Source organism: Phasianus colchicus, chromosome 10 (assembly GCF_987193195.1).
Source record: "Phasianus colchicus chromosome 10, bPhaCol1.hap1.1, whole genome shotgun sequence".
Classification (NCBI taxonomy): Eukaryota; Metazoa; Chordata; class Aves; order Galliformes; family Phasianidae; genus Phasianus; species Phasianus colchicus.
Genome location: NC_143445.1, coordinates 11665440 through 11693395, shown reverse-complemented (window position 1 = coordinate 11693395; position 27956 = coordinate 11665440). Strand labels below are relative to the sequence as shown.

The window sequence follows — 27956 nt, the reverse complement described above, 5'->3', positions numbered from 1 at the left end:
ACTGACACTTAGGTCGCTACTGTGGGCTTAGTGGCCTTAAGTGGCCTTAGCCCTCAGGATTTCATTGGCAGTCATGTATCAGAACAGGAGATAGAAAGGCAGATCTCCTGGCTGGAATGGATTACAGAAGGATAACCAGTTGTGATCCCACTAATCCTGTTCCAGTCTGTCTGGGGATTTTAGGCAAGAAGGCTGTGACAGAACATTTGTTATTTGGGCACTGGCAACGTGGTTGATCTCTCAGTTTCAGAGTTGATTTTGCTTAGTGTTTTACTTACATATACATAGAGATCATCTTGTATTCAATGTTTCTTTTTACTTTTAGCTGTACTTTACATATGCTCGCATAATAGCCAAGGTTGCTAAAGCACTGTCTCTGGTTACAATTCCCATCAACTGTAATCACTGTAATTAATTATAATTTTTTTAATTGTTCCACTTACTTGACTATATTTTCCAAGATGAGGACCTCTCCACTGATTTGCAAGACTCCTTTCACTTTTTAGTCAATCACTATAGCTTTATAGTTTCTCTAACACCAGACTTCTACAGTTAACAAAACAAAGGGAGAGAATGATACTTGTTATGTCAAATACACAGAGGACACTTCATAAGGTGGAAACAGGAAATAAACATGCTACCTCTTGTTCACAAAAAATGACACGTCAAGAGAGATTAAAACAATATTATTTGCATTAAGAGCATGATATTATTGCAATTGCCTGACATACTAAGTTAGAACAGAAATTATATCTTACCTCTGTCTTTGGCCTGCAAATTAATATTCTAAATATCTGCCCTATGAAGACTTTCTTTCTTCACTTGGTATCTTGTTCAGAAAACCAAAATGTAACGTTTTAGTTTATCCAGTTCCCTTCTCTTGATTTATCATGTTATCAGTGCTATAAATGTAAATGCTACAAAGTATGATTGTTCTATATGACAAGTAAGCAAAGCAAAACTTTGAGAGAAGTTACTCCAGTTAGGAGGGAAAATGTGTGAGGGATCTGGATGCTACTGAAAATGTGGTTACAAACAAAAACGTGACAACAGCTGAGCACAGAAAAAAAAATCAAACATCATCTTGTCACACTGCCAGCAGTTTTTCAAATGAGACCTCACTTCAAACACTGAGTCTTCATTTACTGTGTTTCTCTGTGTTGTCTGGACTTTTTCAGTACAGCTGCTTCTCATTTTTCCAAACACCCTTTATTCCAGAACTGTATTTAGCAGAACATTCCTGAAGAAGTACTGGACATGAGATTGGTTTCATTATGCCCAAGAGAAATCTGGTTTTGTGCACACAAATTTCTAGTAAAGTCATATGGCATGTATTGGACTATCACAGAAAGTCATATCCTTCATTCAGAAAATGTAGCAAAATAAACTGGATTGAAACTATTCATACAGGCTTTTTTTATTACTTCAGGAGTTCACTTTTGCTTTACTCAGCATATGATCCTGAGCATCTGGGGCATCCTTCTGAGTAGTCTACACATGCCAAAATATCATCAGATTACTAAAAGCAAAAATCATTCCTATTAATGTCCTGTATCTCTTAGAATAAATACATTTTCCCCAATAATGTATGCATGTATTACCCACTTGCACACACATTTTGTTTACCTTAATCATCATATCTTCATATTCTGTTCAGAATTCAGATATTGTGTAGGGGTAATATAGTGGTGATAATACATGGATTGCAGCTGAAGCTCTCACCCATTCAGAAAGCACTGGGAAGTTAAAATTCAAAAAGATGACCTCTTTTCCACTATATTCTCAGCCATTATGATATTTTTCAAATGCCTTAACACATGAGTACAAGAGAATCAGCATTAGTTACTGTTTGTAAAGGCTGTTTAACTGTGAATGGCAAAAGCTGATATTAACTTTTATTCAGATGTCATTTTTCACTTAATGATCTTAGCCCATTTACAAACAAGCCTTGAAAATTATATAATTATTGCTCTCCCCAGTCTTAAGATTAAATAGCATGGTAGTATCTGTAAGGAATCCAGCTAAATCAATGGTGTTCTACACATGTAGTAAATTTTGGCAGCTCGCTTTAAAAAAAGTCTCATGTGTCTTGTAGGGAAAAAAAAGTTACCTCTTGCTTTGTGTCACCACTTCACAGTGAATGAATGATGACAATAAATCAGAAAGATGAAAAAGAAAACATTATCTCTGTAGGCAAATGTGTCCTCAAACAGGAAACAACTATGTTGTAAAACGCTAGAATTTTTCAGTTATACAGACAGATAAAGAAACAGATTTTTTTTCTGTATTTTAAAAGATTTAAAGAAAATTATTCTCTCATGCAATCACAGATCCCCTTGTCTGTGATGGGTGGCTGTGTTGGGAAAGCTGATTTAAAATTCTGTCTTACATCTCTGGGAGGAAAGCCAGCCCTGTAACATGACAAATACTATTTGGAAGCAAATTTCCCCAAAACTATACAAACAATTGTGCCATGTTTTTGGCAGAATTTAAGCACCCAAGTCCAATACTTGCAACTTAAATCTTCCATAATAGAAAACACTAATTATAGCATTTCCCCAATATCTACTGCTGTGCACGAAGAAAAACATTCAAAAATCACTCACTGAAGTATGCTTGTACACACAAACAGAACTGTTTAGCCTAGCCTAGGCATTATCTACAAGAGATAGAAATCTTATATCATTCCTCCCAACTTTTCTGTGGCTGTAATAGATACTTCAATATTAACAAAACAAAACAAAACAAAAAACAACAACAACAACAACAACAACAACAAAGCAGAGAAATGTTTAGACTTAGGATCCAACAGCTGTTGTATATCCTCAAAGGCTGTTTTGAAATAGTTTAGCTATTTTCTGTAGTGGTGTGATTTTTTTCTACCACAAGAATTCAGCTCTAGGCAGCCCACAATATGAAAGCAGTTGAAGTGATAAAATATGTAATTTATCCTCATCCATTACAGCAATAAGCATTTTTTTATCAGTACAGTTATGTTGAAGTTAAGGAAACTTACTCCTTTGACTATCAGTAAAGAAAAAGTTTGCTTTGTGTCTAGATTAACTTGTTAAGCCCAAACCGCATTCAGGAAGTGCCCTGGTTTCAGCTGGGACATGCATAAAAGCCTTCATTTAGTTAAAAGTCAACCTTCAGAAACTTACAGCTTAATAAAAGTGTAAATCTCAGAACAAGTTTGTGGTTTTTTTGCTCAGTAGAAACAAAAGAAAAAACAAATTGAAAATAAAAAAAAAAGTCTTAAGAAACTATAACATTTTCCCAAGTAGGGCAAAGTTTTGTGATTCTGAAGCAAGACTGACAGTGTCTAAACCCTCCTTCCTGAGGATTATGGTGCTATTGTAGTAAAGCTTTTCTTGACAGGGATGTCTTTTCTTATAATAAATGAGTCCAACAACACCTTCAGCATGATTCCCTCTGATGACCTTTTGGTTCTTTCTGCAAGTTTCACACCCAGAGACGTGAGCGGATCAACCACTGCAAAGTTTAATTATTCCCCATAACATATTTGCTTTTAGAAAATTCTTCCTGAAGAAGGTCTGGTTTTTGTTTTCCCCTTAAATAACATTTTTCAAACACTTAGAAGCTCTAGGAAAAATTGTTTAGCGAAGAATTAAAGCAGAGCAAACTATACTAATTTTGGTCCACTAATGCACTGCTTGCCAATTTGCACTGCATATGTGATAGCCAGCATAACCCTTTTTTCTAATATTTTTCTGAGGATGTTTAGTATGTTCTAAGATACTTCATATTAAAAGAGACAACAGCTGGGAAATACAGAATTCCAGTTGTTGCTACAAGCTAAATTCTTCTGCCTTGGCTCCTATGCAATAAACCTTTTATTCATATGATTACTTACTGGTTTTCTGATGTGATGTGAACAGTATGCAAATGGATAGGACACAGAGAATGCATAACTCACATTCCTACCATTTCCACTACTCATTCTGGGGTAATAAATTAAAATATGTTTATTATCCAAATCTAGTACTAAAACCAAAATTATTTGTTTCCATCCACGTTTGGGTATGGTGTAAATTGCTATAGCGTGTGATTGTTTCACAAACATGCTGCAGCTTATTTTGTGGCAAGAGGAAGAATTACAGCCCTTCTTTGCAATAGGGGAAGTGAAGCTTTGGGAAATTAACACTTACTTGTTTTTAGTGCTGTATAGCACAACTGCTCTAACATTTAAGACAGAGAAATTCCACATTATATGGTAAGAAATAGGGCTCAGGCAGATTCAGATAGAAGAGGAAATTGAACCTCGCTCGCCTCCAAACCTGATATGAATACCATAATCACTGAGATCCTCAGTATAAAATGCCCTTCTTCCACTGTCCTGTGCTGCTTTTCCTTTAATTTTGAGCACCTGCAAATTATTTATTTGGTGAGGAGAGCCAAGAACTTTGGTTTTTATAGTGATAGATAGATAGGAGGTTAATTTCAAATTATTTTGTTTTGCTTTTGTTCATCTTCAATGGAGAAGCATCGATCAGTCTCACAATATCTGCAGAGGTCACTGTCATTTCCAAACTATGAAGGTGATATCAAGTCTTCATTCTTTTTTCGTCCCTCGGAAAAGTTTTAAACTTCAGCCATGTGACTCTTAATATTTTTAGAAGAATTAAATCCTTTCCATTTATAATGAGATAACATCAAAGTTTTATCCTTATTTAAGATTGAAATGCATGAGTCATTAATTTCAGATGGGGTTTTTTGGCCTACTTTTCATCTCTGACACTCCACAGAATAATCAGGTCAGAAATACAATTTTGGCTTTGTACTAATGAAGTTTACAAATTATCAGGTAAAATTACAGAAGGAAAGATAAAAATAAGAGAATTACAAATGAGAGAGAGGACACTGTAACTGCAGAGTAAAATCAGTAATAAAGAAAAAACACCTGGTAATTGAAGAAAACACATGAATTTTAAAAGAACCAGGCTCTGTTCGGTGGTGCCCAGTGCCAGGACAAGAGGCACTGTGTACAAACTGACACAGGATGTTTCCTCTGAACCAGGAAGTGCTTCTGTGCTGTGTAGTAATAAAGCACTCGGATGGGGAATGCAGGCTGTGGGGTCTCGTTGGAGATCCCTGCCCTGGGTGGTCTTGCAAACAGAGCTTGGAGCAGATAGACTCAAAGCTCCAGCCGTTATGTGGTCTTGTGTGATTCTGTGAAAAAGAACTGTAGGACAACTACTTTTCTTCGCAGAAAGTGAAAGAAAATCTGAACACATAAAATATGATGAAAGTAGCTTAGTAGGAAACTGAATTGTTTGCCGAGTGAAAGTGATTACAAAACATTGTAGATTGAAGCAACAGTGCCTCCTTAGAAACAGTCATTCTGTTATAAGCTACAGCCCTGAAATTACCAATAGTATAGACATCTAGGCATTTATTTCAAGTATTTGATCAATACTTGATTTGGAATGAATACTCTATATCTTAGTTTGCCCAAAATCTTAAAAAAATAAAAATAAAAAATTGAGTGTAATTGTGAAAAAGAACAGTGAGGAAAAAATTATCTCCTTGTACTTAGAAGCAGAACCATTTTTTTCTTGATAGATTGAATATGAGAGCTTTTTTAGAATTCTTCCCTCCTGCACAGCACAATACCGCAGCTTTAGGCCAGGACAGAAATCTTCCATGAGGATTAATTGTTAAGAGTAATACAATTTCTGCTGCTTTCCTGGCTTGAGCAATGAAAACATGCAAATAGCAGAGATGGTATAAAGGAAATTCTACTGCTTTTTATTCAGTTTGATAGGTTTGGGGTTTTTTAATTGCTTTAAATTCTAGGTTATACAACCTTTGCTTTTCCATATACTTCTGGCTACCTACAGGATCAAGGTGAGTTCAGGGCTTAAGCCTTGAAATCCTTATGCCTTGTTCCCTGCTCAGGAGGTACTCCAGCACTCTGAGGGCCACAGAGACGATCAGAAGGCTGGAGCTCCTCCCCTACGGCCATAGGTTAAGAGAGCTGAGGCTCTTCAGTCTAGGGAAGAGAAGGCTCCTAAGAGGACTTTATAGCAGTCTTCCATTATCTGAAGGGGGCCTTCAGGAAAGCTGGGAGGGGCTTTTTATAAGGATGTAGCAACAAGATGAGGGGAAACAGCTTTAAACTGAAGAGGGTAGATTTAGACTAAACATTATGAAGAAATTCTTTACTGTGAGGATGGCGAGACGCTGGCACGAGTTGCCCAGTGAGGCTGTGGATGCTCCCTCCCCAGAGGTGATCAAGGCCAGGCTGGACAGGTCTGTGAACAACCTGGTCTAGTGGGAGGTGTCCCTGCCTGTAGCAGGGGGTTGGAACTAGATGTTCTTAAGGGTCCCTTCCAACCTAAATCATTCCATGATTTTCTTGAAAAAACATAATACCACCTTCTATGTTGCTTACACTTAAAAGTGGGAAAGTGGAAAGATATTTTATAAACTTCTAAGGAGTAGTAAAGGTTGCTATGTCATTCTTTTAGTGTCAGTTTTTCCAGCTAAAACTACAAAGACCAAATATGATTTTTAGGTTTCAGATTGTGTTTCAGAATGAAAATTTATGAATGCAGACTAAGTTTTACAACAAAATCTGAGAAAATTGGCAGAGCCTGAGCTTTACAGACACTTGTGCATTTACAGCTGGAACAAGCACAGTGCAGTGATGCAACCATAACATTAAAAATAAGACAGGGCAGCTTTAAGACAGAAACAGGAAGCTGTAACTAGAATCCAGCTGAATTCTGAGCTGGGGCACTTTACCGTGAGGCTGCAAATCAAGCAGATGTGCTTGCTGTGAATTGCTAAAGCCTCTGGACTTTTCTAAACCAAAGGTGATAACACCTTCCTTCTGTGATTTTTTTCATTCTTTTATATTGTGTGTGTTCTCTGTAAAGGGAATGAAATGGAGAAGTTGAAGAAATATGCACTGCTGAAAGATGAAGATCAGTTTTATCACGAGGGAGCTGTGGAGTTGCTAGTCTTTAACTTTCTGCTCATTCTTACAATATTAACAATTTGGTTGTTTAAAAACCACCGATTCCGCTTTCTGCATGAAACTGGAGGAGCTATGGTTTATGGTGAGTATAAATTCAAGTGCTGGTTTGACATAGGAGTAGTTGCATATTTATAACCGAGCACTTGAGATCAAGTGCTGACAAAGCTCAGAAAACAAGCTGAATGAAGTGCCATCAGCCCCTTAAATGTGCAGTAAAATAAGAATGTAATATCATCTCTTGTGCAGTAGGTACAGGTTGACTTGTTGAGTGAAAATCATGGGCTGTTTAACCTCAAGATGTGCAGGTTATGTTCCTGTACATGCGGACTGCCACTGAATGACACCTCCTAAGTCAGAGAATTTACTATTTCTCAAAATACAAATGCCCACAGTTAAAGAAATGATTTAACGTGCCTGCTTTACACACTTGTTTTGTATAACATTCAGTTTTAGACTAAGAAGCTTTATGAATCCACCCATGTTATCTGATGAAGTTTAGATCATTTTGAGACTTTGTTTTTTTCCCCCCACAGCGCTTTAGAAAAGCAGACTACGAAGAATGCCTCTCTTGAGTAATCTCTGAATGCTGTCATTGTACTGTAATTTCAATTTGCCTGTCAAGTTCTAATCTTCTTTTATGCTGTTTTGCAATACTGTGCATCAGTTTCATGTGAAATCTTCTGCACTGCCCACCAATAAGAATTACTCACTAGTTGTATAGTTTTATGTGTATAAGGGCTTATCGTGCCATTCTCTGTTGCTATCATTTCATTTTTCTCATGTATGATTTCTGATTCTGTAGCCATGCGACACACATGCAATGTATGTATAATTATCAAAATGGAAGAAAAAGATGTAAATCTACAGCTCTGTAGAGAGCTCATCTTGACTCATCATAATCCCAGACTGACTCATTCTTTGCATGTTAAATACTCAGCAGTGTGATACCAAAACCAATTTTGTTAAAGCTGCAGTTTTGAAGAATATTTGTGTCACACCACATGCAAACACTGCGATATTTTCATTGCAATCAACTTGTAGATTATGGCAGGTGAACTAATCAACTTGTAAACTACTATTTTTATAATTGCATGAGTGACTTCTGTGACAGCTTTTCCCCGCTATTGTAGTTTCCCATGTGCAGCTGATGACATTTGCTGAAAGCTGATAAAAAGGAGGGAAATACAAATGGGGCAATATGACATTAGACAAATAAGATGGGATTTAGAGTTTTATCTTCTTCCACTTTGCTATCTGCTCTAGCTCCATTTTTCTGCCTGCCCAAAACACAATCTACATATCACAAAGATAACCAGCTCCTGATATTCTTTTGATCAATAAAGAGATCAGTGCTCCAGCAGGACAGAGTTTTTGAATTATTAAAATAGTCATGAACTAAGGAAATGATCCCCATGGTTGCAAATAAGCTATTTAGACTTGCATTATTTATGGTGACCTTTAAGCATGGAAACATTTTCATTCATAGGATTTAGAAAGCTGATCATGTCCCTTCTATTCTTCAAAATTTTGAATATGGGCTTGGGTATCTTCAGCATTATGAAATTGTGATCATGAAAATAAAGTGGAATTTGTGAGGTAATGATAGAGATGTTAGGTGAGCTGACAGCAACTCCAGGAGAAAAATCAGTTCAGGAAATCGTCATAGCACCAAGTAGTGACAGTCAGGTAAATCCTGCCCTACTCTCAGTGCAGCTAAGCCTGAGTGACTTTGCTACAGCTTATCTTCTCCTACACAATTTCTGTCTTTATTATCAGAATAGTTATCTTTTATATATGTTTTGTATTATAATACACCTGCCCTGCAGCTTGCTTTACTGTAGTCCATTGTGCTGTTTCCTAGATATGTGAATGACAGCACAAAAAGCCAACAGTTTTCCTTTTGACAGAATATTGCCACTTATTTGCAGACTGTGTCCTACAGTATGATGGATGGGTCTGTATTCCTTATCAAGACAGCATGCCATCAGAGCTATAGCAGCGGAAGGCATGGCGAAAGTGAAATATGAGAAGACCAGGAGGCAAGAACAGAGATACAAACACAGCAAAATGCTGAACAGACACAACTTAGACACTAAGAACATACTGATAGCACGTTCTGTTTAAAGTATGCATACATTTTTCCCCCTACATAAATTTCCTGGGTAAATGCATCCTTAGGCTGAACAGTTTCAATAACAACAAAAAACAACTTGAGAATAGTCTATTTAGAAACATTAAAAATTGAAAATAATTGATTTCTTAATCAAATCAGTGTTTCTACATTAAACATAGCTGCTCTGTTTACACCAATAATCTTTCAATATATACCAAAAAATAAAAAAGAACAACTTTGGTTTAAGCTCATGCACAGGTGGGTTTTTTTGTTCAAATAGTGTTTACCTGTAGATATAGAGTATGCAGTTATTTCAAGGTGTTTAGCTCTTCAAATTACTAACACTCTCAAGTTCTTCAGTTTCAGCACCAAATAAAAAGTCAGTTACTCACAAAAAAAAACAAAGAACGCAGACTTACAGTTTTTCTGTCACCACTTTGTTCTCCAGGATCTTGGGGGACAGGTTTCTCTGTGTATTCTAGCTTGCTTTGACAGACCCTAAACAAGAGCCTCAACTTACTTTCTTGTTTCTGTATATCAAGGAGGCAGGTGAATATGAAAGAGTACTGTTGTGCTACCCTGAATAGAAGGAGCAAAATTAACATATTTAGATGGTAAGCACTGTAGTAAGCACTTTCTCAAACACACTGAGAGTGTACACAGAAAACCAAATAAGGCTTCAAAAGAAATTGTGCATGAGTGTTTCTAAAGCTTGTTAGTCATCTCATGTAGGGCTGAATTTCTCTAGATCACTAAATCATAAACCAGGTCTATTGCAAAATTCCCTATAGAACACATAATTCACAGGCCTTCATTTTAAAAGGGAATTGTCCAGAGCATACTAAATGAAAAAAGTAGACTGTAAGCAGCCAAAGTTCTTATCTACCTCAGAATTTAGGTCAGAGCTGAAGTGCAGGTGCTACCAGTTATGTGTAATTAACAGGTTAAAGCACTCTTGGAGGTAGGCAACCAAAATTAAACTCCACCAAAAACTAACAAAAACAAAACAAATCCAAAACATCATCCCATCAATATGGTGACATTATCTGTTAGTCTCATTGGCTCTATCAGTTAAATCCATTCTCAGTGTGAATAGTTCTCACACTAGGGAATACAAATGAAGGTGAGGCTGGTGAAAGGTCCACCTGCTTTTAAAGCTGTGTTCCATAGAACTGGTTTATCAGACTGAAAGGAAACCATAATGACAAAGAACAGAACACAGCAGAACAGCACTTAGTAGAAAGAAATGGCTCCATGTCAGAGGACTTTGAGCTGCTTCATGAAATTTGGAAGGGATTGGAGGGCTGAGATTGGAGGTCTAACACTCCATCCCCAATAGCTCAATTCCTGAGAGGTATGCAATGGGAATACTTGTTGAGCCCAGCCTCTTCTGAAGGTTCCCTTAATGTCCTTATTTAAAGGGAAGCTGACCAGACAAAGTTCTGGAAAAAATAAAAATAAAAAAAATCTTGTTTAGCTCAAGAATTTGGCATTGGTCATTTAGAAAATCCCTTCCAATACTCTTCCCTGTGATTAAGGACTTTTTTCTGCTTACAGAATATGCAGAAGTTGGAAAAACTGCATTAAATTTGAAACGTGGTTCAGGTCTTAGAAATTGTCAGCTTTTTTTCATAGTAAAAAATGGTTACCATGGTATTTCCCAGAAACTTTTTTTCTTTAAACAAACTATAAGAACTATTCTACACTATAGCAGCATGACTTCACAAAATCATGATTTCAATTTGGAAGGTGGAGTAGAGGAAAGACGACTACATTATCCACCTACTTAAAAATGAATTATTTATATTAATAATCTGGACTCCTGAATTCTATCATTAAGAAGAAAGTACATTCCATAAATGATATACCTACTGAAATATTATATATAATCTTCCCAGATTTTTAATTTACCTGCATTTTTATCTAGGGACTTTGGCACAGTTATTATTACAGAAGGAACAATACTATTCCACCACCTTAACTGATTCCTGCAGCATAGTGTAGTGCCACAGCAATTGTCTTTGTCCAAACTTTCCATAGAGAATTTGACAACATTCTGAAGCAGCCCATCGTTATAGAGCCCGTCTATATTTTGTTCACATCTAAAGCATCATAGAATATCTTTGAAAGCTAAAAGGATTTCAAAGCCTCATTGATGTCCTAAGAATATTGATTGTTAGAATGTGCTCCAATATAAATTCTCTAATATGTGTATGCTGCTGATGACACACAATTTGCCTGTACTTTCATTATTGTTTCACTGTTTTATTGCACAGTGTATTATCCAAATCTGAACTCCATCTGAGGATAAGAACTAAAACTGTAAAAGAAAATCCAAAGGCTGAGTTGAATGCCAGTTGCGGAGAATTGATCAACACTGACTGAGAATTACAACTACCGTTGTCATATCTTTAAAAAAATCATTTTCTGCAAATTTATTTATTTATAATCAAGGGTTATCTTGCATGACTATGATCAACAAAGCATTTGTGTAGTAAATCAGATAATTTGTTTCCATCCCAGAAAATTCTTACAGACGTAGCTTGAATCTGCCACTGGAGATAATGTCTTATAAGAATACAAAAAAAAGAACAGTCCCTCTTGACTCCTAGTCTAAATTTGACACTAAATTTTGAAATATTTTTTTCCTCAAGCAATTTTGTTCAATTACATTACTGTAACTGAGAATGCTTTTTATTTTTTAAATTATCAAACAGAATTTGGTTCAAAGTACATGAAACAAGGAAGTGCTCTCTTGGTTTTTTTTTTTTTTTTTTGAGGAATCCTGTCTTTTACTACAGCTAGATTTATTATCTGATTTATTACACAAATGCTTTGTATCTTCAAAAAGCCTTGAAGTTTTCTACTGCATATCTAAATCCTGTTCCATCCAAATAACTGACCATACTAAACAAGCATAAATGCATGTACATACAAAATGTGCAATACAGATGTCATTCTGTTGCATCATCAGTCTAGGAATCTATAAGCTTGCATTGTGTCTATTCTAGAAGCCTACAGTTCAGAGGTGTCTCTTAGTGAAAAATGTGAAAATAACTGACACCTGACAGGTGCTTATGACCACTTTGATTATCCACGGCATCCATGACATTACATAATGAAACTTATATTTCAGATTCCTATCCGCTATTTCCCACAATTAACCATCTCCAGCAACGTTATCTAGATAAATAACAGTTATTCTCCTGAAGTAATCATTCAAGCTCCCACTAGTGCCAAGAGAAAGAAAGAAATGTACCTCCATGAAGAAGTGTGTAAAACCACCAAGAACACAACTGATTTTTTTATGCTCAGCATAGCACTTCAGATATGCATTCATGCCCCTTCTCTCAATATCTATTGAAAGCACAGTATTTAAGCAAGTCAACTGCTATAACAGAATGATACCTGCAACTGGATTGCAAGAATAGGCGTACAGCTGAGGACATAGCAAACCAAAATCAGTACTCTAATGAAATTACCATTTTGAAAGAATATTTTATGGTCCCCCATGGAGTACTGAGTTAAGTGTACATGTGTGAAGGTAGAAACACTGAGAAAATAACATTTAGCTTTAGTAGAGCAAGAGCAGGGAAGTTCATTTTTCTCCAAGTCAACGATTGTGCAGCATCAAATGCTTAAACTCACCTGAATCACTTTGTTTTGTTTTGTTCTTACTCTGCAGGCCTTGTAATGGGATTAATTATACGCTATGCAACAAAAACATCAGATGTTGAAAATGGAACTGTTTATGAATGTGAAAAGCTGAAATCTGGGCCATCCAGTCTACTTATTAATATAACTAATCAGGTCTATGAATACCAATACAAAAGAGAGATCAACCATCACAATATCAATGGTCACCAGGGCAATGCAATGCTTCAAAAGGTAAAAATGATTTTATTTTTGTTCTTTTGTGCAAGATATTTCTTTTATTTATTTTATTTAGAGTCCTTTGCAATGTTGTGGACTTTTCTATTTTTTAATATGTAATACTTAAAATATTCTAATTATTTAGTATATTATTTCTCCACCTTTACAATATTTGCTTCTCTTGATAATCTGTTCAAAAAAAGGACAGCAACTTAAGGAATTCATGAGTGCAGAGAGACCTTCCAAACTCCCTCTAAAACTTTAAATTCAAAGACATCACATACACATATGCTGGTCCTAAGCCCTTACAAATGTCTTTTACTATATTTCAATATATTATTTTGATTTTAACAAGTATCATTGTTTATCTACCACAGTAATACATATTTTTGTATATAGTAGCAGTTATAGTTATACAAAGCTTTTAATTTATGCTTAGAATGTGCACTGGGCATCTCAGCAGAATTTGGATTTAACCATCTGCTCAAAGTCCTTGCCTCATGTCCTGTCTGTAGTTGCTGCTAGCCTCCAAACAGCATAAGAGAGAATTAGACTGGACACTGAAAACCAAGAGCTGTGGTGGGTGGAGACAGGAAAGTGCTGTGGCAGTCACGCTCACCAGATTTTGCTGAGTCTTCATCCTTTTTCCTGCTAGTAGTGAGAGCTTTGTCTTAGTTCAAGTGTTTAGTTTTCAATTCTTATGTACTTATCTATTACATTTGAATGTTTTCGTCCAACTTGGTATACTGAAGCTGGCTCACGTTATGGGAAGGGAGGAGGGCTAAGACAGACGTTCCTGTTGCCCTTACAGGGGATTGCCCACTCCTGTTTCCATGGTCCCAATTTGCAGAAAGATTCTTAAAAGTCTCCACTACGAATTGTGGGTTTCTCTAAATCACAGGAGAGGTCTGAGCCTGCTAACATTTTCACTTTAAGAGGGCAAGTGCCTTATTAAAAAAAAAAATAAGTAAAAAAAGGGAAGAGGGAGACATTGGACAGTATTTAGGAGACAAAAGCAATGCCTGGCAGCCCTCCTCGCTGGCAAAAGCACTGACATACAAAACAGAAAACATGATCACACCATGCTCTGGTTTTTGTTCAACTGCAATTCCCTTTTGACTTCAGTATATGAGTTTATTAAGTGCATTTATCAGAAATAACAGACTGCCCTGTGACTTACAAAGATATATCCTTCAATTCATTTTGAATGTAAAACATTCATTCAAGATTTCTGATGCCTATGGAAGAAATATTTTAACATGTTTGCTGAATTAGTTCCAAAGTCAACACTTGAGTTTGCAAGTGAAGAGAATTCATTTTCTATCACGTGTTCCATGAAGTTAGCAGCACATTATGTGCTAGCAAGTTTTTTGTCACTTTTATATTTCTAAGTAAGCAGAATGGAAAAAAAAAAAAGGCTGAGCTCTCACTTCCTGTTTATCAAATGAAGCTATCTGCTAGCAAGAAGACAGAAGTCATTTTCTGGCAGCTCTCACTCTTCCAAATCTAAATAATTGGTCTAGTACGTGTAGCCTTAAAATACCACTTTATCTGAACAAAGGAGCTGCAAGCCATTGCTCTAATTGTGTTCTGTCTCTTGTAAAGGTACTGAAGTAGCACAGCTGCTGACAGAACAGCGAGCAGTACATTGGCTTATTGAAAATATTATTTTCTTCTCCAGCTTTAAACAGCACTCTATTTATTGAAAGTTACTTGAAGTGTGGTGACTAAAAGTTGTTCTTGGTCACTGTCTGTGCCTGAAATTGAAGGCAAACTTGGACAGTGTACTGACAGCTGCACTGCTGTTTCTAGCTGTGGTAGAAAAAACAACTAGTGTTTATGTATACAAAATAGTATTAGGTGAGGAATGCACTTTATGTGAACTCTGGATGATTTTCCAGTTTCATGACACTTCAGTATTTGCAATGGCATTCAGAAAATAAAGAATGAGATAGGGTGGCTGAAAAGTTTTCTGTTTTCTATGGTGTTTTGGTCTTTTTCCAGCACTCTTAAGCAGTCTCCACTCACTTAGGGGTAAAGTTGTTTTGCCTGGGTTTTACACTAATTGCCCTTTTTATGCTAAGCATTGATCCCACACTAGATCAGAAAAGGAAAATAGGATGACGGCTCTCTGAAGGTGAAGCTAGGTTGTTCTCTCTTAGTAGCTGAAGGACAATCTCAGAGCTTGCTACCAACTGGCAGAGATCAGTTTTCTCTATATGCAAGTAGAAAAGCACCAGGAAAAAGTGAAAAAGCTTTAAGTATTTCTTCCGTGGAGAATAAAATGAGGCTGAGCATACTCTAGGCCCAAATCCTTACAAACACGATTTATTACAAAAAAGATTGTTTGTCCTGCATTCATACTCTATGATACTCAGTTTAAATATTTCATCTTGTCAATTTTGATAGGTGGTAGGCAGATTTCCCACCTAACTGAAAGAGGAAATAATGAACTGGCTCTATAGCTCACATGTATTGATATGGTTTCTCTGAAATGAAAGAAGTTAATGTATTTTATACTGATTGAAATTTAGGCCTTGAGAATTTTCCAGAGAAAAAAAATAGCTATAGTGAAATGGGGAGAAAGTTACTTTGGCTACTGATCTGCAAATGAATGATGCTCATACTGTTACAAGTAACAATCATGAATTAGCTTCTCAGGTAATGTTCATCTGACAGACTGTACAAACATGAGTTTTCTCTGAAGTTTTTCAGACTTTTGGCTGTCTTGTGAAGCATTCTTACTTTCTTAAGTATCAAAAGTAAATTTTACAATATTCTTTTTATCAGTTAAAGATTTTGTTGATGACACTAGATAAAATAAGCAGAGTCAACTCAGAAAATGGCCACTGACATCTGATATCAAATCTGTTATCCAGATATATATATATATATATTGGACCTCAGTCTATTTTCAACACAGAAGCAAATAGTGAAGAAAATAAGGAAGAAAACAAATACAGCCTGCTCTGAAACTCACTTAAAGCAGAGATTTTTATGCATATTTTTTATGTGTTCATTGAAATTTAGTCATTAATCTGTATACAACATTTGGCTAAGGGATTCTATCAGTGTTAATGTTTTTTTCAAATGGAGACACAGTACAGTGGTTTCAAGAGCTAAGGAGCTTTTTTTTTTTTTTTGATTGGTCACAGAAAAGATATATTGACCCAGCGTCCTTCTGACAATCTTTACTATAGCTCTAAGTAAAATTTATTACAGTATTCATGAAAATCCAGCTGCTTGCAAATGACTGTAAAGTTTCCAATGATTGAGTGATCTGAAGTAGACAGGCATTCTAATTTATGAGTGCATCTGATTCAATAAATCTCTGTGTGAGTTGATGAGGCTTCAGAGTCTGCATAAATTACTTAGCGAGTTCCACAATTAGTTCAACCTCACCAAATTACAAAAATAAAACCTTGGAATAAAGTTACTTAGAAACCACCTGGGGTCTTGTTTTGTAGGTAACTGCACATATTTGAAACGATACTTCCAGGGGAATTTAAATAATGTTAGTAGAAAACAATATCCTCACTCTGGATTTTGATGGCCATTATTTTGTATATGGTTTTAGAGAGCCAGCAAAATCACCAACTTAGTACCATCTTTGTAATGCTACTTCACCTCTCATTAAAGTAAGATTTATATAACACCTTTAGAGAGTGGGAAATCCCCTCCTTATTCCTAGCGTGATATAGGTACAATGTCTTAGAGAAACAAAAGCTACAGAAATTTGCAGAAACACTTTGTATTTGGATGCTGATCCCACATGTTTTGATGAAGACAATTCTGCTTATTCACATACAAGATACTGGGACTCACTCAGAGAGGACCTGGGAATGGGGTTGTCACTACACAGCAATATGAGTGTAACGAACTCTGTAATGGAGTATGAAGTGTTGTCTGCTGCTGTGCCAGGCAGTGGGATGGAGCAAGAATCACAAAGGGTGATCACAAAGAAGCGACAGCCAGTAGCTTATCAAGCAACTTTAGCTAGCTCTGTTTGGAGCTACATAGAGATGTTTTGAAAGAAGCATTAGTTTGGTTTGGGTAGTGCAGATCTTTTCTGTTGTCACTGCTAAGTAAGTGGGGAACTGAATACAACATACATGAGTCTTTCCTGAAACAGTGCACAAAGTCCACATCTGAACCAGGAATTAAGCATGGGACTGTCCAGTTGGGTGGTACAGTAGTGTAATGACAGCATCACAGGTAACACTACTTGTATATTTAAAATATTCATAACCAATTTCCTTCTTTAAACATTCAAATAGTATTTTACATATATGAGCTGTAAGGAATTACATGTTAATATGTAAAACAGATTTCAGAATAACGTTCTGTCTCCTTACCCTCTCTTTTGTCCTTTCTGGCAGATGACATTTGATCCTTCCATCTTCTTCAATATCTTGCTGCCACCTATTATATTTCATGCTGGATATAGTTTAAAGAAGGTAAGTGCTTCTGTCTTAAATTACAGAAATGGCTTAGTGTGACTGCTACTTTTTAGATCCAACAGACCAGTAATGGAGAAAAAAAGTCAGTTAACAATTATACTGCATGGTAAGAACTTGACAGGAATGGTTAAAAAAAAAAAATGCAATCTGCTCCCTGTCACTGTGCAAAGATTTGATTGTGCAGTTTGTAACTTGTGGACATTGCTATTTTCAGAAGAGGCCACTTTGAATCTGGTAACACTACAAGTAGGCAGCAGCCTATGTATTTTTTATACACTGCATGATCAAAACTTAGCTTACTCAAGGGATAAGGTCATGATAGTTTATATCAGACACTTTTTACTGTGAACCTAAAGCTTTCGGCCAGACACAAAAGAGAGAGAATTGCAAAGGCACTCCAAGAGACAAAAAAAAAGAATCAAATCATATTTTCCAAAACAACTTCTATAGCCTGTATTGTTTCATTTTATATCTATGAGTTGTAGCAAGAAAAAGAATGGATGGAATGGCACATCTAGATGCAACTTGGTTTTAATGTTCTGTTACTGACTGTATTACAAAGGACTTTTTTGTTTGTTTGTTTTGTTTTTTCAAACTTTCCTCCCCAGAGACATTTCTTTCGTAACTTAGGATCAATTTTAACCTATGCATTTTTGGGAACTGCCATCTCCTGCATTGTCATAGGGTAAGTGAATGCTTTCTGCTACAATGCTGAAGTCTCAATTAGTGCTCTGTTTTTCTGTTTGTTTTGTTTTTTATTAATTAAAAACTGAACTATAAAAATAATTGCTCACCCTCAATGATCAATAGAAGTCACAACGTGTGTAATAGACAAAGTAATTTTATGTCAGGGAATGCAGAGGAGGCAAGACTGCTGGATAGTAAGAATTGTCTAAGGCACTCGGGAAGTTGTGAAACTTCTAGTCTATGACTGATAGAAGCGTGGCCTATTTTCTACAACCTTCTAACCTTAACCAGCTCTCCTGGGAAAAGGAACCATTCTCTCATTCGAAATACCATGCTTGCTTCTGACCAGAATTCATTCCATAGGAGAACAGGTCTCTAACAAAAAATGAAGGACTTCAAAGCTCACAAGAGGATGAACAGAAACATACTGTATAATGTAAAATTACTGGAATCATCTCCAAGGCCAAATGAAGCCTATTAAATGAAGGTCATGCAAAAAGTCTTATTATCACATCATGTGTGAATTGGATGTGACTAAATAGTTTCTGCAGAAAAAGAGGAAGACAGAAGAACACAGGGGCAAAAAATCCTGTTTCATTTCCAAACTTCTGAAGTAAAATGTTTCTAATTTTGTTGTGAAATTTGGCTGATTTACTAGTCACTGTGGAGAGACATTTCATGCTAAAATAATTGGCTAGCATTTACAGTCCACATTTTTTTTTTCCTCCATTATATTTTTCAGTTCTTTCTTTAAAAAACTGAATCTGAAATGATTTTGAAAACCAAACTTACACATTCATCTATATATAAACATATGAGAGAGATGGAAAGAGATATCAGGAATTAACAAATACCACTCCAAATATTTTTGAGGACAAAAAAAGACATGGGATTGGCTTTTCCATTGTAACTTTTTAAAGTGGACACCACATTCAGCTGCTTGTGGTATCAAGATTCAAGTGTCATCTGAAAAGGTTTCTTCCTCACATTTAATTGCACACTTCCAATAGCCCCTCTTTGTGCCTCCTGAGGGAGAAATGGATGGACAAAATGAATAAATGTTCCTAAAAGCAACAGTAGCAAGAAATGCTAAACTTTATATTGTTTAAATTGACACAGTGCATCCTGATTGAAGTGCCTAAGTATTTTGTTCTTCCATAAGCATACCAGTCCAAACTGCTCCCAGTAGTGAATGTATTTTAAACATTACAGGACAGAATCCTCCCACTGGCATACTGTTTAAACATTCTATTTACAATTAATCATTTTCAATAGAAAATAATTTTTCAAAACAAACAAAAAGTCTGACTCCTCATTGTGCGCATATTCATTTTTTCCTGTAAACTTACAACTTTTTTCTCAACAATAAGTAGCTTCCTCTGGCTTCATAACATTATGAGACAGAACTGTCGATATTGATAAATTGACACATTGACTTGTTGCCAGTGCACACAGCTTCTATTTCTCATTAAGCATTTGGAACACACACCTGAAAAGTTCAGCATCTTTCCTGTGCACTGCATGACTGGGGATTTGACTTCTCTTTGTGCTTACCATTTCCAGAGATGTCTGGGTAGTTTGGCAAATGTATGGACATTTAATTAGGTTATGGGTGTGTTCTTTATTGCTTTCTGACTGAAAGCAATATTCTGGAATATACTAACGGAGTTGGCTGATGTGAAACAGTATTGAGCCTAGAATCTGATTACTTTTGCTCATATGGGGGCTGTGGAAAGACTTTGCAGCTTGGAAACTGTTCTGTGCTTCAGCAGAGCAAAACCAAAGAATCACACAGCACTGTACAGTAAGCTGAAGCCAAAAAAATGTTTGGCTTGTATCTACTGTACTGTGCTGTGAGATTCTTCTGGATTTTAGAAACTGTTTCTGCAAGGAAAAATGGGGCCACATTAAGGGTAACAGAAAATCTCTCTCTGTTACAGAGCACTCCATAAACTAAGCAAATACTTTTAAAAAGATTATCTGCAGTTACACCACCTAAACCTTCGCAGTGGATAATTTCTGTACTAGTTCAGAATTACAAGCAGTATTTTTTCCTAATTTAAAGGTAGTTTTCTACCACACATTCCTACTGAATAATACCGGTGTAGTTTTCCTTCACACACCACCTGTAAATAGCAAATGCTTAAGCTCCTCACAGGCAAGAATAAAAACTTTAGTAGGGTATAAACAGAAACTGGTGAGGGCAGTGTTAAAGAATCCTGATGCTGTACAGATTAACTGAGAGAGAAGGAAAAATTATATGTATGCAATTCACTCTCTCCGATGAGAAAACATTCTGAATATATTTCAGATGTCTTTAATAATTTCCATTTATATTTTGAAGCTAGATATTCAGCCTATGGCTGGAAATAATGAAAAAGCTAATAACCAGACATTAATTTGGACACCAAGACCCAGCAGAAAAAGAACTGTTGTGCTTACTTGAGTGTGTAGCCCAGTGCCCCAGTGTGGTAGCTTTGATTCTTTTGTCAGTGTGCATCTAAAATAGTTCTGTGTGTAGGGTTGCAAGCTGTAACTCACATTTGCAGCTGCAAGTAGTTCCTGCTCATCACTCTTGGTTAAAGATGTTAAACAAATCCCAAACAGGTTATTGAAGTATCAGTTGAGAGTTGTTTGAAGATATATGCTCATTATGATGTCTTGAGTGTGGGAATTTTGCAAAGGGAATGAAAATGCAAAGAGAGTTACTTTTAGACATAATTCTGAGTTCTAGCATTTCTAAAGCTATAATATAATTAAAAACCACTCTCATTTGAATGACTTGCCAACTTGTGGACAAAAAGCTGAGTTAAACCAAGATACTGATATAAAATAGTGCTTTTCAGGCCACTAGCATCCACTTAGAGATGAATGCTTCCAAGAGTACTTTAATGCATTCCAATATGTGTTGCTGCAAGTTCAGTCTTAGTATTCACAGCCATTTTGTGATAAGCATCTGATGTTGTCTACTGCAGCAGAGTTGATTGTGCAGAAAACACAGTTCTTCTCATAAACAGATGTGGTGAACAGCAGGGTGTAATTATTACTATCTTCCAGAAGAACCTCCTAGCATACTAAGGATATCAAAAAATTCATATTAAAGGGAAATGTATGTGGCTGGGGAAGCTAGAAAGAAAAACGTAAGTCATGAACTCTTTCAGAAAAAGAGCAAATAGCATTTGTTGCAAAATAGGAAAAAGACTTGAGTCTAGATTTTTCCTCAGAAGAAACCTCTGTCTAGGGGCAAGAACTTACTTGTTTTGTTGGCTTCTATCACTATTATTTTATAAAGTTTCTTCCGAGTTGCACTGGACGTTTTTTACTATAGAAATTTACTTTCACATAGATCTCCTAGAGTCCCCTTCCCTGATCTTCCAGATCATTAAAGAACTAACACCCAGCACCGTGTCTAAATACCACCATTCCCTGTTTCTCTAGCTGTAAACCACCCATGCATCTCTTCAACCGAGCTTTTTGGCTCCGATAGCACTTGGAATAGCTATGATTCACAGACAGATTTCTAATTCAACCTACACTGTGCATTGCTACAGGCCATACGAAACTGCAGGGCTTTACTAAATTGTAGGACATGGCATACAGCAAGTACACTGCTTTCTTCTGAACCAACATGAGCAATTACATGACCTCTGTTATGTACATATTCTGCCTTTAGTCTACTTCTGTCAGTCATTTTGTACTTTGATATTCTCTACCTTGTTTTCTCTACATTCAGTTGCCTTTGTCCCCTTCCTCCCATATCCAACAATTAGCTTCCCAGGCAGTATTTCTTTCTTCTCTCTTTAGAAAGACAAAGATTACAATAATAAAATTTTACTGTATGGCAAAAGAAGGCAACAACAGTGCCTTCTAAAAAGGATGCATGCACTATAGAACTATAGCAGGTAACAAAACAAACAAACAAACAAAAAAAACAAGCTCACTCCTTCTAATGACCAGTGACAGCTCAAGAGAAATGCAAGCTCTATCCAGAGAAATAGTGGTCCCTCAGCTGCTAACCCTTAAGTGAGGGTGAGGAGGGGTGGAGCCAGGCATTTGCTTGCACCTGAGCTCTCTGGATTAGCCACACATTCTCTCACCTGCTGCTTAACCATTGGTTCAGGCTGTGACCTGGCAATTCCTCTGCACTTACTGAAGAAAAATGATTAGGATTATTGTACTTCCTGCTGCAGCAAGGACTTTATGCAGGTGGTTCTTGAAATGCTAATTAGCTTCTGCTCATAGGCAGCTCCATACCCTATGCAGAAAAATCATTCCCTTCTTAAATATACTGACTTGGCCCCTGCTTGCTCTTTGCACCACCACTTCTTCCAACATAACAAGCCCCTTTGCGAAGCTTAGCAGGAACCAAAACAGATGTGTTACAACACCACAATCTCTATTCTGTTTTGGCCTCTCCCTTACTGGGAGAATGAGTACCAATATCTGTTCTGTGATATTTATGTACATCCCACATACTGCAAATTTAGAGCAAAATGACAGCACCAATAAAAAACAAAACAACACAAAAACAAAACAAAAACAAAAAAACCCCAAGCAACTGATATATCTTTATCTGTGTGATGACAATGACTAATAGTGAAACTCTGCAGTAAGAATGTAAGGTCATATATGGATTAGATACACTGACTGACCTAGAAGCTGCACATTCATACCTTTTTCGTAGTCTATGAGAAAATTGAACATTGGTTCAGATTGAAAATGCAAAACAAAGCATTTTTTGAAACTGCTCACCTTATTTCTTCCTTTCAGCTATCCTTAAAGGCCACTTCATATATTTGATTTTGGAATAAGGAAGCGTGTGTTCATGCTATCTCTGTGGAACATAAGTATCATTAAATTAATTTTAGGAAAGCAGAAGAACTTATCTGATGTTGTTCGGTCCTCTTGCAAACCATATTATCTTGTTTATGCAGTTGCCTTCAGTTGATCATCAGGGTGTGGGTACAGCTGACTGCAGTTTCTCTCCCTTCAAGCAACATTCTGAGTGAAGCTGTTTTTCACCACTCTTTTTTATCACAGAATCACAGAATAATTTAGGGTGGAACTGACCTCTGGAGAACTCTGATCCAACCCAACCCCTTATGGGGGAAAACTTTAAAGAAAAAGGAAAACTTGAAGGTTAGAACTCAGATACTCTGAGCCTTCTCTGATCACATTTTAAATACTTCCCAGTATCCACCTCTGAGGAATGCCATTAGTAACCCCGTGCTATATGGATTTCAAATCAGTGTTCATTACTTTGTGAGCCCAGCAGATGAGTGGGTTTTCCACCCACCATGCCCTTCCATGACGAGTGACTTGATTCAACCACTTGTCTGTAATCTTATTAATGCTATTTTATCTCGTACAGACAGAAGCCCACAATTAGCTCTATATCTTACTTATTATATAGCATCCAGAAAGCAGACCATTATTACCTGTTACCGGAGTACTACGTAGCCTTTCTCACTGGAATATTGTCAAATACTTTTCAAGTACAGATTGATTTCTATGAAGCAGGACACTTCGTGCTCTTTAGATGTGGAAAGCACTTGCTGACAGCTTAAGGAATGGGACTGAGTGGCAGAGCTGTGACACAACTCTGGAGGGCAGTGCCCTGCTCCAGCCATGTGATCGATGCACAGCTGCGAGTATCTGGAGCTGCTCTCTGCCATCAGCACACAGGTGACTCAGATCTACATGATCTCTCTATGTCTAGAGGAAAAGAGAACAGCTGTGGTGAAGTCCAGCATCAAAGTGCACCACAAGAGCCAGAGGGCTTACAGATGTAGCTGGGTTACTACAGAACCTAATTTCCTGTCCAAATCGTAATCCCGTTTTGGCACTATTCCCAAACAGCCCTCTAATATAGCCAGAAAGCATTTGTTTGATCGTGAGTCAGCCATTCAGTGCAAGAGCCTTACTCATGGTTTTAATAATACCCTGACTGATCCCATCTTGCTGTTGAACTTGGTCACGTGTGTAACAAACAGCACACGTTCAGCTGAGCCTTCTGCGGGCTCTTTTCCCTATTAAAGATACGGCCCAACAGCACTTACTTCCAACTGACATCAAAGAGAAATTAAAACCAAAAAAAACAAAAACACACAACTGCTGTCAAAATTACAGTGAGAGAAAACGAGAGAAACAGCAGATGGAAGTATTTCACGTTAGCGTTCAGCACTGCAGCGAGAGCAATGTCACTCAAGGCAAGCTTTCGCGTGCCGAACGGCTGCAGGCGATCCTCGGCCGCCGTGTCGCGCTGCGGGCAGCAGGGGGCGGCCGCGCTCCGCCTGCGCCCCGGGCAGGCTGGGGAGCCGAGCTCGAACCGCTGCTCCGCCGAGGCCCGCTTTAACGCAGAGCTCTGGCCGCCTTCCCTCGGCTCCTGCCGCTCGGTTCTGTGCGAAGGGAGGCGGTGGGGAAGTGGTGCCTCGGACACTCGTTAGCTCCCAGCCGGCGTCACTCCATGCACGGCAACTGCCCGGGCAGCCGAGAGAAGCAGGATTCAGCTGAGCGTGAGAGTCAGCTCATTTTGAGTTGACTTTTGGCTGTTTAAAGACAGAGGAAGGATGAAGACATTTCGCTGAGCCTCAAACAAGCAATCAAAGAAAAAGATTTTTCTTTGGAGCTCATCACTACACTGGAGCTGGGGGCAGCAGTCCACAGTGTGAGCCCCACGTGCTGGATCCAGGCTCAGGAAGAGCCAGTTCCATGTTAATGGTGGGACAGGTCAGCTCCCTCAGCCTGCATGGGCTGGGCCACTCACTGTACTTCTCTCCAGCTTGGAGTGCTGCTTGTCAGGGAAGGCAAAGAATCATCAAATACATGTCAGCCTTTACGCATCGCTTCAAACGTTGATCCAAGGTCTCCAAATAATACCGTAAATTAAACAATTCTGATGAACAGTTTTTAGTAAACTGGGGAGTTTAATAGCTAAAATTACTGGCTGTGATGGCTAACGTCAGAATGCTAACAATCAGCCTCGTTTTCAAATTACTTTGCTTAGTTTTCAAAGTATTTCAAAGTAGTTACCAGAACTGTGAAACAAAAAGAAATAGACTGCAAAACCTGATACAGTTCCAACCATTCACTGGTAAATTGCAGCTTCATTAGTACTCTTGGCAAGATGCTGGGGGTTTTACATTACTGATCCTCTTGTTAGCCCCTCGAGTGTGTGACTGAAGCACTCTTTCGGGAGCAGTTTGTGGAAGTGAATGTTGTAAATATATTTCCTTTATAAGCAAACAGATGCTCCCTGTCTTTGGGGCTGTCAAACTGGCACATTCACAAATGAACCACTCAAAAATAAATGGGAAGAGAAGGTAGTAGTTAAGCCTGCCAAAAATTATCTAATGGTAATTGTAAGTACATACATTTTGTCGTTTTTTTTCTCGGTGTGTTGAGACACAAAAAGTAACTTCTACCTGCTTCCCAAAAACTTTATCAATTTGTTTTTTCAGTAATGTGGATGTGGATTCTTATATAATATTTACGTATGACATCCACACATACAACAAGGATGTTGTAAATAATTCTGCTTTTAATGAAAGAATAATCTATTAATGACATGCTGACCTGACATGTAATCCATAACCATAAACACATAAGACAACTGACAATGGTTACCTGAGATTTTGTTCCTTCGAAGTATTCATGCTCCTTCCCTTGTGAAGGGCAAACATTCCCACAAACCTTCTCAAGTAATGTCCCCCCTGGTGAAAGAGCCTTCGTGAGACCTTCTCTGCTGAGGAGAAACATACGCACACCATGAGCTTAGCTTGTCATGAGCGAGAACAAGGAGTCTCCAGCCATACCGTTCAAAACTTTTTCTCCTCTATATTCTTCCTCTCATTATTAGGTCCTGGCCCTGGGTGGCTCCAGCTTTAAAAGAAATAATTATTCAAACTCTGCCTATATGTTTTTTTCAGCAGCAGCTTCTAGATACCAACCCCATTGTGCTGCAGTAACAAAGCTGGGACAGAGGGCTGAAAGCAAAGTTACGCTTTTCAGGATTGTGCCACATCTTGTGCTATCAAGCCTGGTTTTATTGACAAACCTCTTTATCTTTGATATTTTAATTAATGTGCTACATCATGGGATATTTTTATTATTCAGAAACCTCATATTCTATTCAATTGTTGATGCCCCATTGTGAAGAGCTGGAAAGCGTGATCCAAATGTAAACTAAAAGCTGCACAATCCAAAGAAAACAAACTATGTCATTTAATGAAGATCTTGTTTGAGGACTTATTTTTTATCTTTTGCTGCTTTTTTTTTAACATGGAAACACTGCCATGTTATTCAGCCAATATCCCTGCAGGAATTCTGTCTTTTTTTTCTGTCTTAAGGGAAGTTTTAACAGTGTGGTACCAAGGTGCCATGCAGATACATTTGTGCCTTCATACCTCCTTTTCTGCAGGGAAAGTGTGTCAGTTACTTTCCCCTCTTTTTCTTCCTTCTTTGATCTCTTCGATCATTATATTTTTATGACTTATTTTTAATTTTCTCTTGACAGACAATATAAAAAGCCTCATGTATGATTTTTAGTTGATAAAAATGCCTTTAGGATGCCCTTTCTCTTTCTTTAGCATTGGTTGTTGTCACTCGAACAGATGCTGGGGAGGCCAATGATTTTTCAAGTGTAGCAAGGAAGACTGTAAGGAGGGTGCCTGGAGGCAGATTCTACCACTTAGAAGCATGCAGTCACACACCATGGTGTTAGCTTGCTTCGGGTAGGGAGCAGAGTGAAAGCTGAACATCAAAGTGCAGAGGAAATGTAAAATCCTTAGTGCCATGATTTCTCCTTTCATCTGTGTTTTTTCTTCTGCTAAGGTGTTGCAGACAGCTCAGCTTTCTATGCCACCAAATAGATTCAAGCTTCAGTGAATATAAATGAAGCTTCTGGGTATGTTTTTTTATCCTTTGGAAGTTCTAACACTCACTAAAATTGCTTTGAGTTTGAAAACATTGTCAATCAGCAGAAGCAGGTACAAATTCTAGAACAAACAAGGCTATTCTTTAGGCTGGAGCTGCAAGAAGGTGAGGAAGAGCAAGAAAAGTTGGGAAAAATCCATCCATAGGGACTCCTTAGGCTGAGCCAAAGCCATGTGCTGTATGATAACAGCAGTGGGCAAAGGCTTCTATGCAGAATCCTGCCCATCCTTTTGAGGCTGTGTCCCATCCCAAATGCAGTCAGCTGAAAAGTTTCCAAAGAAGTGGCAAACAAAATGTACTGAAGTTACACTTACAACTCCCTTTCTGTGTTTGTACTGGGAGCTGGGAACATCCCAGAGCCAAGCACATGTAAGATTTTGTGAAGCAGAAGGACACTGCAAGACAAGTATACCCACTGTTTTATTTCCATGCCCAGGAAACATCGTTTGCTTTGAACAGGGTTTTAACTGGACAAAAGGACTACTGCTTGGATAGGGTTTGGACAGCAGGGGGTGGCAAAGTGCAGTTCATACACAGTCTCTGGAAAGTGGCCAGAGCTGCTGATGCCACCCCGGATGTGGCCTGATGAAGCTTCATGAGACTGGGTGGGTATTTAACATTCATTTCCAGTCTTGAGGCTTCATCTATCAGAGAGGATCAAGATTTATTCTCCAAACTCTTATCATTAGTACTTAATTGCAGACAGCTCTGCTGTGCTCTTCTGTCGTGTCTTTCATATTCTGCCTGGTTTTTACTGTATACTCATTTAATGGGGAAAAAAAAAAAAACAACAACATTATCATCATTATTTTCATGTACAGCACAAATTTCTGTTAGCTTCAGTCAGCGTCTGACAAGTGCAAGTAGTTCTGTACAGTCTCTAACC

The 27956-nt window shown here is 37.6% G+C and overlaps 1 protein-coding gene and 1 long non-coding RNA gene across 2 annotated transcripts in view; one reads left to right on the top strand and one right to left on the bottom strand.

Annotated features, from left to right (window-relative positions):
- Positions 1-6729: 6729 nt before the first annotated feature.
- SLC9A9 (solute carrier family 9 member A9) overlaps positions 6730-27956 on the top strand; it is a 172627-nt gene continuing 151400 nt past the window's right edge. The window contains 4 exon segments of the mRNA XM_031596281.2: positions 6730-7085; positions 12802-13004; positions 17369-17446; positions 18058-18134. Coding sequence (XP_031452141.2) covers positions 6911-7085; positions 12802-13004; positions 17369-17446; positions 18058-18134 — 533 coding nt within the window. The 5' untranslated portion in view covers positions 6730-6910.
- On the bottom strand, positions 18521-23867 carry LOC149916605 (uncharacterized). The gene is made up of 3 exons (XR_016469633.1): positions 21850-23867; positions 20678-20796; positions 18521-19162 (listed from the first exon to the last, which is right to left on the bottom strand). It is a non-coding gene; the product is annotated as an uncharacterized LOC149916605 (long non-coding RNA).